Here is a 13,931-nt window from a genome sequence, read left to right as displayed (position 1 = left end):
CAATTATTCAAATGTATCGCATGTAGGCCTAGTGGCCTGTTTTTGGGGTAAAGCAGCAATAACCATTTCTTAGGTGAGTGCACAACCACTGAAGCCTTAAGCACTTAAAAGTAACATTTGGATAAACTCTTAGTGTACAAAATAGGATTTGACATCTACCTCTAAATATTTCCTGAAACCCTAAATGTGACACAAAAAAAGCAGGACAAAACTGCAAGCCACTTGATGAGAAAAGTCTAACTGTGTCAAGGTCTTTCCCTGCTACAAAGTGAAAGTTCATTTTTCCCGCATGGCCACACTAACTCCAGACTTTGGGCAAAGTTAGCTGAGCTGCATTTTTTAGAATGAAAGGAAAGGGAAAACCGAAACACAACTCCACAAGGGTCTGCCTGTCTGCTATTGTGGATATTTTTATCTGCGCCGCGTCTTGGGCAGAGACACAGTAGGAAATAGGAACCAGCCAACCCAAGCTGACAGTGAGGAGTCAGACTGTCAGAGGTCCACTTCACCCCCGCACTACAACACCCAAATGGATTGTCATATCAGATTTAGGTGTATAGGTTATTACACCCTTGAGCTACAGTTTCCAACACACTCTGCAATGGCGGGATTGGATTCCAGCACTATCATTCCATGTCCCTGTCCTTATTTCTTACAGTGAGGAGCCATTCATCCCCAATGAAGAGAGATGGCACTGGAGGGTAATCCAACTACAGTGCATTCGGAAAGTATTCAGACCCCTTTATCCACGTTTTGTTACGTTCGACATATTTTAATGTATTAAATACGTTTTCCCCCTTCATCAATCCTAAACACAATTCCCCATATTGACTAAGAAAACAGGTTTAGACATATTTGCAAATATATTAAAAATAAAAACAAAAATACCTTATTTACATGAGTATTCGGACCCTTTGCTATGAGACTTGAAATTTAGCTCAGGTGCATTCTGTTTCCATTGATCATCCTTGAGATGTTTCTACAACTTGATAGTCAACTTGTGGTAAATTAAATTGATTGGACATGATTTGGAAAGGCACACATCTGTCTATATAAAGGTCCCACAGCTGAAAAAAATCTAACCATGAGGTCAAGGGAGTTGTCTGTGGAGAGCCGAGACAGGATTGGGTCGAGGCACAGATCTGGGGAAGGGTTCAAAAACATTTCCGCAGCATTGAAGGTCCCCAAGAACACAGTGGCCTCCATTCTTAAATTGAATACGTTTGGAACCACCAGCTTCTTATAGCTGGCCAAACTGAGCAATTTGGGCAAAGGGCCTTGGTCAGGGAGGTGACCAAGAACCCGATGGTCACTCTGACAGAGCTCCAGAGCTCCTCTGTGGAGATGGGAGAACCTTCCAGAAGGACAACCTTCGCTGCACCAATTAGGCCTTTATGGTAGAGTAGCCAGACGGAAGCCACCCCACAGTAAAAGGCACATGACAGCCCGCTTGGAGTTTGCCAAAAAGGCACCTAAGGCCTCGCAGACCATGAGAAACAAGATTCTCTGGTCTGATGAAACCAAGATTGAACTCTTTGGCCCGAATGCCAAGCGTCCCGTCTAGAGGAAACCTGCCATTATCTCCACGGTGAAGCGTGGTGGCAGCATCATGCTGTGGTGATGTTTTTCAGTGGCAGGGACTGAGAGACTAGTCAGGATCGAGGAAAAGATGAACCAAGCAAAGTACAGAGAGAACAGTGTTGGATACCTGATCCAGAGCGCTCAGGACCTCAGACTGGGGTGAAGGTTCACCTTCCAACAGGACAATGACCCTAAGCACACAGTCAAGACAACGCAGGAGTGGCTACGGGTCAAGTCTCTCAATGTCCTTGACCTTGAGTGGCCCAGCCAGAGCCCAGACTTGAACACGATCGAACATCTCTGGAGAGACCCGAAAATAGCTGTGCAGTGACACTCCACATCCAACCCGACAGCGCTTGAGAGGATCTGCAGAGAAGAATGGGAGAAACTCCCCAAATACAGGTGTGCCAAGCTTGAGGCATCATAACCAAGGAGACTCTAGGCTGTAATCGCTGCCCAAGGTGCTTCAACAAAGTCTGAATACTTATGTAAATGTGATATTTCCATTTGTTTTATGTATAAATTAGCAAACGTTTCTAAAAACCTTTTTTGCTTTGTCATTATGGGGTAGTATGTGTGGATTGATGAGGGGGAAATGTAATACATTCTATAATAAGGCTGTAAGTCAAGGGGTCTGAATACTTTCTGAATGCACTCTAATTTAGAGAGGTAAAAAAAAAATAAGATATATTCCCCTGCAATACCTTTGTTGAGGGGTTGGGAGGGTAAATGCTTAAGGGGTCATTTGGTCAAATTCAGCTATGAGGCTTTGTAATTAATCAATTTGAACTAAGTGATAGGTGTACTACAAAATCAAAGTTTTAACATCTAACAGGGGTCAAATGTTTAGATCTGTTAATGTCACTGTCAATGTCACACACTCATTTGGGGTTAATCATTTAACAATCTAAACAGCACAGATTCCATGGGACTTGTCATTTAATTTAAACACATTTAGAGAGATGGAATAATAGAACAAGAAGTTTATTTTGTTTCACCTTTTAGTAGACTACAATTCACTGAAGGAAATTGACCAATATTGGCTTTCTTTTAGTTGTCATACCGTGATCCACATTGCATCATTGCGTCCATTTGATTTGCTGTAGGCTGTTTTTCGAAACAACTTAGCCAATATGTTTTGTTATGTTTACATTTAATCTCAGGCTATTTTTGGGGCTTTGTTACATTTACTGGGTGACACTATTTGTCAGAGGAGGTTACTCTAGTCTACACAACTTTGCAGCCAATACCAGCAGGTACTGTACGAGGAGAATATTTAAATTGCCAGTACAAGCCACAAGGGGGTAGCCACTGTACCCAGCTCACTCCTCTTCAGCTCAGAGAAACAAGAAGACACACCAGCATCTTACTCTGGGAGCAGTAAAAGCAACCATGAAATAAAATAAGAAATTCCAACTTTTCTGATACATAAGGATGGTTAATTATGGGGCTTTGCCTGTGACAACCATCCAGTCAATCACACTTGCTCTCAATACCAGCATCTTTGACACACCTCACCTAGCGTAGACCCCTCAAATTTAACTCTAGACCTGGAAGACAGTTCCACTGCAATTTTGTGTTCCCCTCTAATCAGTGACTGATTTAGACCTGGGACACAAGGTGGCTGCAATTAATTATCAGGTAGTACAGAGAAACAGCAGGCTCTGGATCTTGAAGGGTAAGAATGGAATACCCCTGGCGTAGACTGTGCTGAGGCGCCAGAAACAATGGGTTTTATAATGAAATGTAATTATGATAAAGTAAAAGGAATTGTCCACTCAAAATACAACCTAACATGACAGAGTAGGTGCACCAAATATAGGATCATGGATTGGTCCTCTCAGGTTCTCTGCAAGTAAGAATGTTAAATAAAATTCTATTTGAACTTACACTCTGCCCGATTGTCCGTAGTGTAGGACCTTCAGCTGCTCAAAATTTAAACAAAACCATGTAAACACCTGTGAGACTTCGGTTAGTGTGCATGACACACTGCTCACTGGAAGCCAGCCGCATCAATGTGTCATAGGAAACACCGTCCAGCTGGCAACCGAGTCAGCTTGCATGCACCTAGCCCGCCTCAAGGAGTCGCTAGAGAGTGATGGGACAAGGAAATTCCGACCTGCCAAACCCTCCCCTAACCCGGACAACGCTGGGCCAATTGTGTGCCGCCTCATGGGTCTCTTGGTCATGTCTGGCTGTGCCACAGCTTGGGATCGACCCGGGTCTGTAGTAACACCTCAAAGCACTGTGATGCAGTGCCTTAGACAGCGGTGCCACTCGGGACGCCCATAGGCCCACTTTTTGAAGTAGGTTTAATAATACTTTCCTGTGGATATTTTCTCTCAGATTTCGACCAGAGACTGACCACCAACACCACAGACAATCGGTAGAGTAAGTTTAAATATAATTGTATTCAACATTCGTGACAGACAAGGGACGTTTAGCATTTTTCTATGTAAATGTGCATGGCATTGTCTACATAATTCATCGCCACATTTCTTAACTAACTGCAGCATTGCCTGGTCCCAGATCTGTTTGCATTCATGTCAACTTCCATGACAAGGAGTGCCATGATGGCACACACAAACTGGTACCCAGTAACTGCAGCATGGCTTGGGTCACTAAAAGTGAGCTCTCGTGCAGTCGGGCCACATGGTGCCAGCTGCGACAGGCCTACGTGAAAGAAAGTAGGCCCTTTAGTGCGCCTACATTTTGGGGCATTGTTGTGGTTGTGAACTTGTCAGTCGAGAAGGCAGAAGTTGGTTGAATCAGCTCTATCAGAAGTTATGCTTAGGAAGATGCGGGGGTGACACTCTAGACCCAAACTGTTACAGACCTATATCCATCCTGCCCTGCCTTTCTAAAGTCTTTGAAAGCAAAGTTAACAAATGGATCACTGACCATTTCGGTACCCGCCTACCTTCTCCGCTGTGCAATCCAGTTTCCGAGCTGGTCACGGGTGCACCTCAGCCACGCACAAGGAACTGCCATCGATAAAAGGCAGGACTGTACAGCTGTCTTCATCAACCTGGCCAAGGCTTTCGACTCTGTCTATCACCGTATTGTTATCGGCAGACTCAAATTTCCCAAATGACTGCCTCGCCTGGTTCACCAACTACTTCTCAGACAGAGTTCAGTGTGTCAAATCGGAGGGCCTGTTGTCCGAACCTCTTGCAGTCTCTATGGGGGTACCACAGGGTCCAATTCTCAGGCCGACTCTTTTCTCTGTATATATTAACGATGTCGCTCTTGCTGCGGGTGATTCCTTGATCAACCTCTATGCAGATGACACCATTCTGTATACATCTGGCACTTCTTTGGACACTGTGTTTTCAAACCTCCAAACGAGTTTCAATGCCATACAACACTCCTTCCGTGGCCTCCAACTGCTCTTAAATGCAAGTAAAACTAAATGCATGCTCTTCAACCGATCGCTGCCCGCACCCACCCAGCATCACTACTCTGGATGGTTCTGACTATGCGGACAACTACAAACACCTAGGTGTCTTAGGGCCTCCCGGGTGGCGCAGTGTGCCACCAGAGACTCTGGGTTCAGGCTCTGTCACAGCCGGCCGCGACCGGGAGGTCCATGGGGCGACGCACAATTGGCCTAGCGTCGTCCGGGTTAGGGAGGGTTTGGCCGGTAGGGATATCCTTGTCTCATCGTGCACTAGCGGCTCCTGTGGCAGGCTGGGTGCAGTGTACGCTGACCAGGTCGCTAGGTGCACAGTGTTTCCTCCGACACATTGGTGCGGCTGGCTTCCGGGTTGGATGCGCGCTGTGTTAACAATGCGGCTTGGTTGGGTTGTGTTTTGGAGGACGCATGACTCTCGACCTTTGTCTCTCCCGAGCCCGTACGGGAGTTGTAGCGATGAGACAAGACAGTAACTACTAACAATTGGATACCACGAAATTGGGGAGAAAAAGGGGATAAAAAAAATATAAAAAATAAACACCTATGTGTCTGGCTAGACTGTAAACTCTCCTTCCAGACTCATATTAAACATCTCGAATCCAAAATTAAATCTAGAATCAGCTTCCTATTTCACAACAAAGCTTCCTTCACTCACGCTGCCAAACATACCCTCATACCCTAAAACCGATCCTAGACTTCGGCGATGTCATATACAAAATAGCCTCCAACACTCTACTCAGAAAACTAGATGCAGTCTATCACAGTGCCAACCGTTGTCACCAAAGCCCCATATACCACCCACCACTGCGACCTGTATGCTCTCGCCAGCTGGCCCTCTACATATTCGCCACCGGCTCCAGGTCATCTATAAGTCTCTGCTAGGTAAAGCTCCACCTTATATCAGCTCACTGGTCACCATTACAACACCCACCCGTAGAACCCACTCCAGCAGGTATATTTCACTGGTCAACCCCAAAGCAAACACCCCATGTGGCCACCTTTCCTTCCAGTTCTCTGCTACCAATGACTGGAAAGATTTGCAAAAAAAATAAAATTAAAATTAAAAAAAATCACTGAAGTTGGAGACTCATTAACTTTAATAATCAACTATCTGTGCAGCTTACCGATCGATGCAGCTGTACACAGCCCATCTGTAAGTAGCCCATACAACTACCTACCTAATCCCCATATTGTTGCATTTACTTTTTGCACACCAGTATTTCCAGCATTTCTACTTGCACATCTATCACTCCAGTGTTAACTTGTTGAATTGTAATTACTTTGCTACTATTGCCATACCTCCTTACGCCATTTGCACACACTGTATATATACTTTTCTATTGTGTTATTGACTGTACGTTTGTTTATTCCATGTGCAACTCTGTGTTGTTGTTTGTGTCACACTGCTTTGCTTTATCTTGGTCAGGTCACAGTTGTAAATGAGAACTTGTTCTCAACTGGCCTACCTGGCAATATAGAGGCAATATAGAGTTGCATTGTGTATGATGAAATTGTGTAATGGAAGATTTTACATTTGCATTACAAACATGATGTAATGTATGCAATAGTAGATGATCGTGTGTAAACCATACCTTGCAGTGTTGAGTAACGGGTGTTTTGTTCCAACCAGTTTCCTCACGTGCATTGCTACATTACTGAGTTCATCACTCAGCAAGCAGCGTAGGCTCATAAAAGAAGTCGGATAACCCACGATTTTCTCTGCATCCGAGACCACTTTATTCCAATTAGAAGGCGTTGTGTTGGAGAAAAGACTTATGTTCCTCTGTCCACGGTTTAGCAAAACAATGCACGAGAGCCGAGACCAAATTACTGTCATCTTTACAGCTGAAGGTCTTTTACTAATTAAAGTTTAAACAAATATCAAGCAAACCCTTGAGAGGTCTATATCCAAGCTTGACACAAGCTAGTATATATAGCTAAGTCGATTAAATAAATAAACTAAACGGTGGCAGGAAAATGACATTAACCGATTAAATTAGATATGTAACTGTTAACTAGCTATCCATCCATATTTACAGAATCTAATGTTATTATGATGGATATTATTATCGCTGTCGACAGTCACATTAACTGAAATAAGTATTATACATAACGTTATCACCCTACTTCATTTAATACTTATACCCTTTGATGTATCCTATAAAATGTCCAGTAAATATACCGTAACACACGACCTAAAATGTTAAACATTGACACAGGAGGCCGCCATCTTGACGAAACGCAATACGGTATGTCGCAAAAACGTTACAACAGTTATTGATTGATGTGCCCTGGGCTGCGCTCAGTGCGAAAAAATGCTTCCACTAGATAGCACATCTACGATTATCTACATCGTAAATAAATGTATGTATGAGAACAAACATTTGCTTTGTGGTCTTAATTTAAGATTATTTCAGCCATACGCTAAGCGTTGTGGTTAATGTTAGGGATAGGTTTAAAAACATGTTTTAAGAGGATAAATTGTAGAAATGGGTGGTGTTTGGCCTTTGAATAAGGCACTGATAGCTTCAAGCCACACCCGCGACACCCACCTAACGGAGAAACGTACCTCAAAATCTGTTCGAGAACGTTGAAGAATGTTTTTTGGGGAAACGCGTCATTCAGTACAAACCGTCTCCCAATTTAGCAAAAAAATATTAGGCTTGACAAAACAAAACATAAAAAAATGTTTAATTTTACTAACTGAGAAGGATCCAACATTCGGAGTGAAATAAAAAAACATGCTTTTTTTTCTTCAGATTTTGGATATTCTTCAGAAGAAGTGTCTTTGATATAATATGATTATTGAAAAGTCATTTAGAATAACAAAGCTGACATGATAACACCATGTAGGCTAGAATTTGTCATTGGCATCACAGTTGTTACATTTGTGTTCGTGTCTGGTGCGCTCCTGCTGCTCTTACATTTGTATCAGCGGCGAGCAAAGTCGATATATTATAGCCTATCATTTTACCTCACCTGAGGGAATTCAGAAACTCTTGAGAGGACAGTGGAAGTTTATAAAATTGCTTAGCCCTATTTGGGTCGTTCCACCAATTGGTGCCTTTTCAACAACAAAAAACGTTGATTTCACCTCATTTAAACATTCTGTCATACAGAGCACATGTTCAACTTAATAAAAAACACGTTTTCACATCTTAAGATAAACAAAATACTTGTGCCTATTAAGTGCCAAATAAAGTAACATTTAATCTAAAATCAGCCATATATCTTCTTGTGACATGGGGAATGGAAGCTTGTTGTGTGCAACAGGGAAGGGCAATTGTAAAACAAGATTTTGTTTAAGGTTGACCTTAAAATGAGGGACAGACGTAATTGAATCACTCATCACATGAAATAAATAATCATCTTCAAAAAGTACTTTGTCAAAGCAACAAAAAAGAACTAGGGCTTAACAATGATGGTGAAAACTTGGAGAACTATTGTTAATGAGTTAAAATCTTAGAAGTCACAGAAGGTGCACGGAGGTTCAAATGAATTAAATTGAGAATAGGCCTAATCTCTTTTTCTGGTTCTCCTAAATATTGTTTGGTGCTCCTAACTTTTAAAATTTGGGAGCACCAGTGTACTACCAAAAGTTTGCCTAATTAAAGGTAGACTCAGCGAAATGACTTTGCCACGAGCAGCACCACAGATATTGAGATGAGCGAGACGCAAGACTTGGCTCTTTCACAGTCACACACAGTATCTGCACATGTGCACGAGTTCGCTTCATGCTGTTGGCAGCATGGTAGCCAGGGCACCAAAACAGGGGTGAAGTTGTAGCTTCGCGTTTCATTGGTGTTAGTTGTTGCGAAAATTGACCCACTATGCTGTTTACTTTTTACATCTACGTCATACTCTATAAGAGTGGGATCTTCACCATGGGTCACATTTGTAAATTCACTCTTATTCAGAGAACTTTGGCTGCATTTATACAGGCAGCCCAATTCTGATATTTTGGCCAATTATTGGCAAAAGAGCTGATCTGATTGGTCAAAACATCAATTAGAATTGGGCTGCCTGTGTAAATGCAGCCGTTGAGCATGGACTCAAGGAAAAAAATATATAAATCTGTTAAATATGACTGTTAGGTATAATTTCATTAAATATGTGTTTACTTTAATTAAATATTTTGATAACACTTTATACCAAGTTGCTCATATAAGCCTACCTGTGTAATAACACAACTACCAATTGCAGATGTCTGGAGGGTCTGGTTGAGTGGAAGGAGCTGTGCTACATTACATTTTGTGTTGACTATTCTACAGGAAAAACGTAATTATTATGTTTCAATTCATGTAACAATATCGAACTGCAGGCTGTGTGTGTGTCTGTCTGTCTGTTTGTGCATGCATATGCGGGACAATGCACTCATTGAGTTACACTATCTGCTTTTGAACAGAGACTAGACAGGGATATTATTTCAAGGACATTTTCTTTTAGAACAAGGAGCTCCCATTTTTGGGACTCCTCTGTGGATTAATGATGATGCCTCTCCTTTCCTTCGCCTGCATTGAGGATAGTAAAAGCAATTATAGCCTACCAGGAAGGAAGGAAGCCACCTTACAGTAAGATACACACCCTGTGGAAAGTCATGGAGCTAGTATGTTAAGCAGGAGGGCATCTGCCTCTTCTCACCATAAAATTGTGCAAGTGTGTTAGAGCTTTGCCTTTGTTGCAACTGAGTTCTACCTAAACTCCTTGGTTCTATCACACAGAAGAAGAAGGTCAAGAAGTTGCCCGGGACCACCTGTCAGAGGCTTGCACAATTTCTATTGTAAATCTGTAATGGCTACAGATAACCATACCAACATCTGTCCAGCAGTGGCAGGCAGGATAGGGCGCAAATACCTTCATGAAGTGGGAGAGCCTTCCAGACTAGGTTGTAAGATTGCATGTGTGAGGTGAGGAGGGCCCAAAGTTAAAACGTTACGGAAAATCGAGAGGAAATAGCCCACCTCAGATCAACAGCGTCATATTATGTTACAGGGGACGCTCCTCCCCCTGTCTAGATTTTTTTCTCACTCAACCTCTCATTTGATTCAGAGGCAGCTCACACACACCAACTTGCGCACAGACCGTGGAAAAATAGGGGCAGAAGATGGCTGACTTAACAGGGCAACGCAAGCCCTCAACGGCATCATCAACTTCACCCGGGCTGTTCCCCAGCTTGACATTAGCCTTTGGGCAACTTTAAAGCGGCCCCGCCTCGCACTTGTCCACTCTACCCCAATCGCAAATATTGACAGAGCTATTATAAAAAATGGCAGAGATGGAAAAAGAGGGCAGACCCCCCGAAAATAAAAGAAGCAGAAAACCGGCTCACCCCGTGAAAAGAGAAATCAACGAAGAAATGAAGGTAAGTGATCGACATTGGACCACTTGGTTGTGATTACGCATGGAAACAGAGCACTCATTAAAACGCGTGATATATGGGGATGCGTAAAGCGAGCATCCTCTCACATTTTAGAGCAGACCTGATTCATTGATGCAATTTATTGGATGAATAGCGAATAAGTCCAATGTCATATCAATTTTGGGGAATTAATTAAACCCATTCATAGTCCACAGCAGGTTGAATAAAAATGGATATGGTAGAATGTCTTGCCATGCGTTATAATACAGCCTAGGCTACACCGTCTTTGTTGTTCCACATAGGCCTACCAGTAGCCCACATTTACTTTTTGGCAATGAATGGGAAAACATATTCTGGAGAATTAGGACCCTATTATAGTCATTTGTGTGGTTTTCCTTGGCCCACATGGTTCCATTGAAGTAAATGGTAAATCCAGTGCGTCAGTCAAGGCGTCAACAGTGCCACTATACTAGTACTACCGCTACTCCCGCAGAAACAACACTGAGCGTAGCCTACGCATTTCAAATAAAAGATCGCGGGGAGACTATCATGATCAATGAAAGGAAATTGACTTACTGCAAATTATTAACGCTAGACATCGTCTCTAGACGGCATCGTGAACTCAAGCCAAACGATATCTGTCCTTTCCAGCTGTGGACGAGCCGAAGCGCTAGAGGTGTGCTTCCAGATGTGTGTCTACAGACGCCGGACAAGATCACATTGTTTATCGTGCATTATACTGTTCTGCATACATTATAAGCCTACCTAATGGTACACTTATGCATGCCATGTATCGATCTAAATATTTAACAGTAAGATAGATTTTCCTGCTGTGATGGAATTGTCGTACATTGTGGAGAAAAAAAACGTGAAGAGGGCATGGCATGCAGGGAACCTATCGCTGCTTTGTCTCAGGGTTTCATCATGTGTTCATTGTTTGTACACATTCTATGCCTGGGTTGAGAAAAATAATTTCCAGTACAGAATAATTCCCAACGCATATTCAGATATAGGGTTATTGTTAGAGTATGGGTTTTATTTTGTATATATTGATTTAGAGGAATTATGAACAAAGATTGTCAGAAAAGCCTACAGACGTTTTGGTGTGCATCATGTCTCTTCCCGTCTAAGAGGTGTGTGTACTGGGTTTCAGAGAAACACCCCTTTTTCTCTTGCTGTGAATTGTGTGGAGGCATGCTACATACAATATTTGGATTTGATTATTGGTCTCATGCGTGCTACATTCATCCCTACTGCATTTAAGATGCCATATTTATTTATTGATTCATTTTAATTTCTACAAAATGAGTGGCATATCAAGGTAAATTACGTGAGAACAACATCAATTCAACTGTTGTGTGCCCAGTGGGAGACAATGGACCAACAAGCATTCTAAATGGGAATTATTTTGACAAGCACATAATGGTATTCTGTGGATTTGATTTTGTTTCTTTGTCTTCATCAATCAAATTATGAAATGCTGTCCAAGTGTTTAATTCATTTCATAGTGTCAGACAGACAAAGTTGTCTGCACTGTTGGGAAAATGACTCAATCGTCATATTCATTCTCTGAAGTGACTGACTTACATCAGTTGTAAAAAAAACTACTCAGAGCAAAGCTGCCATATCCTTCTGTTCCATCTTCTCATCAATGAGCTTAGTTTAAAGTGTGGAAGGTGCCACATCTACAGTATAATTATCAGCATATGTAGAGAATTATGGATGTGTCCGTACAACCAAATATAAGATTAACTGATTATCCTTCAACATTGAAGAACACAGTTCCAATTCAGAGCTGATGGAAGCCAGAAAACAGCAAAGGTCTACATCAAGTACAATGTACATCTTTCACAATTCCAGTTCTATGTCAGCCTTAACAGATAAGTGATTATCAATGAAGTGGCAATAGAATTAGAGACTGATCCAATAGCATTCCTAGCCAGTTTGTGGCTATAGGATGTGCTGTAGTGTCAACAAGCTGTTCCTGACCATCAAGTCTCTTATGGGGCCACAATTACAATTGGCTTTATGCTGACTGAGATTCAGTAATTCCATCTGGAAAAACAAGGTTTAAACTTTGCACCTGGTACTAAATCAAATCTGACCCTGAAAGTGTTCATGGATTTTATGTTGTATGCCATTTACAGTGCATTCAGAAAGTATTCATACCCCTTGACTTATTCCACATTTTGTTGTGTTACAGCTTGAATTCAACATTAATTATCTCACCCTCCTACACACAATGCAATAATGACAAAGTGGAAATCTGTTTTTAAAAATTTTAGCAAATTTATTGAAAATTAAATACAGAAATATCTAATTTACGTAAGTATTTATACACCAGAGTCAATACACGTTAGAATCACCTTTGGCAGCAATTACAGCTGCGAGTCTTTCTGGGTAAGTCTCTAAGGGCTTTGTACACCTTGATTGTACAATATTTGCACATTCTTTTAAAAAATCGTAAAGCTCTGAAAGTTGGTTGTTGATCATTACTAGACAGCCATTTTCAAGTCTTGCCATAGACTTTCAAGCTGTTTTAAGTCAAAACTTGGTAAGAAATTCCAGTGTATATTTGGCCTTCTGTTTTAGGTTTTTGTCTTGCTGAAAGGTGAATTTGTCTCCCAGTGTCCGTTGGAAAGTACACTGAACCAGGTTTTCCTCTTGGATTTTGCCTGTGCTTAGATTATTTTTATCCTAAAAAACTCCTTAGTCCTTGCCGATGACAAGCGTACACATAACATGATGCAGCCACCACTGGTGGCTTTGCCCCAAACATAACACTTTGTATTCAGAACTTAATGTTTATTTCTTTGCCACCTTCTTTTAGTGCCTTATTGCAAACAGGATGCATGTTTTGGAATATTTTTTATCCTGTGCAGGGTTTCTTCTTTTCACTCTGTCATTTAGGTTAGTATTGTGGAGTAACTACAACGTTGTGGGTCCATCCTCAGTTTACTTCCATCACAGCCAATAAACTCTGTAACTGTTTTAAAGTCAACATTGGCCTCATGGTAAAATCCCTGAGAGGTTTCTTTCCACTCTGGAAATTGAGTTAGGATGGACACCCGTACCTTTGTAGTGACTGGATGTATTGATACACTCTACTCACTCTACTCAGCAAATTGAATGTAGTCTATCACAGTGCCATTCGTTTTGTCACCAAAGCCTCATATACTACCCACCACTGTGACCTGTAGGCCCTTTTTGGCTGACCCTCACAACATATTCGTCGCCAAACCCACTGGCTTCAGGTCATCTCTAAGTCTTTGCTAGGTAAAGCCCCACCTTATCTCAGCACACTGGTCAACATAGCAACACCCACCCGTAGCACGCGCTCCAGCAGTTATATTTCACTGGTCATCCCCAAAGCCAACACCTCCTTTGGCTGCCTTTCCTTCCAGTTCTCTGCTGCCAATGACTGGAACGAATTGCAAAAATCACTGAAGCTGGAGACTTGTATCTCCCTCACTAACTTTGAGCATCAGCTGTTAGAGCAGCTTACATCACTGTACCTGTACACAGCCCATCTGTAAATAGCCCACCCAACTACCTCATCCCTATATTGTTATTTTG

General features: G+C 41.9%; 2 protein-coding genes across 8 annotated transcripts in view; one reads left to right on the top strand and one right to left on the bottom strand.

Moving 5' to 3' along the window:
* Positions 1-7,264, bottom strand: part of LOC118362647 (all trans-polyprenyl-diphosphate synthase PDSS2) — a 48,364-nt gene extending 41,100 nt beyond the window's left edge. Inside the window, exon 1 of the mRNA XM_035743160.2 lies at positions 6,589-7,264. Coding sequence (XP_035599053.1) covers positions 6,589-6,833 — 245 coding nt within the window. The 5' untranslated portion in view covers positions 6,834-7,264. The remainder of the gene's footprint in view (positions 1-6,588) is intronic.
* Positions 7,265-10,023: 2,759 nt separating this feature from the next.
* LOC118362645 (sine oculis-binding protein homolog A) overlaps positions 10,024-13,931 on the top strand; it is a 34,757-nt gene continuing 30,849 nt past the window's right edge. For all 7 annotated transcript variants that reach the window (XM_035743159.2, XM_035743156.2, XM_035743155.2 and 4 more), the window contains exon 1: positions 10,024-10,358. In XM_035743159.2, the coding sequence (XP_035599052.1) occupies positions 10,263-10,358 (96 nt within the window). In that variant the 5' untranslated portion in view covers positions 10,024-10,262. The remainder of the gene's footprint in view (positions 10,359-13,931) is intronic.

This window comes from Oncorhynchus keta, chromosome 29, assembly GCF_023373465.1.
Source record: "Oncorhynchus keta strain PuntledgeMale-10-30-2019 chromosome 29, Oket_V2, whole genome shotgun sequence".
NCBI classification, from domain to species: Eukaryota; Metazoa; Chordata; class Actinopteri; order Salmoniformes; family Salmonidae; genus Oncorhynchus; species Oncorhynchus keta.
The sequence above is the reverse complement of the archived record's forward strand: the minus strand, read 5'-3'. Positions and strand labels throughout refer to the sequence as shown.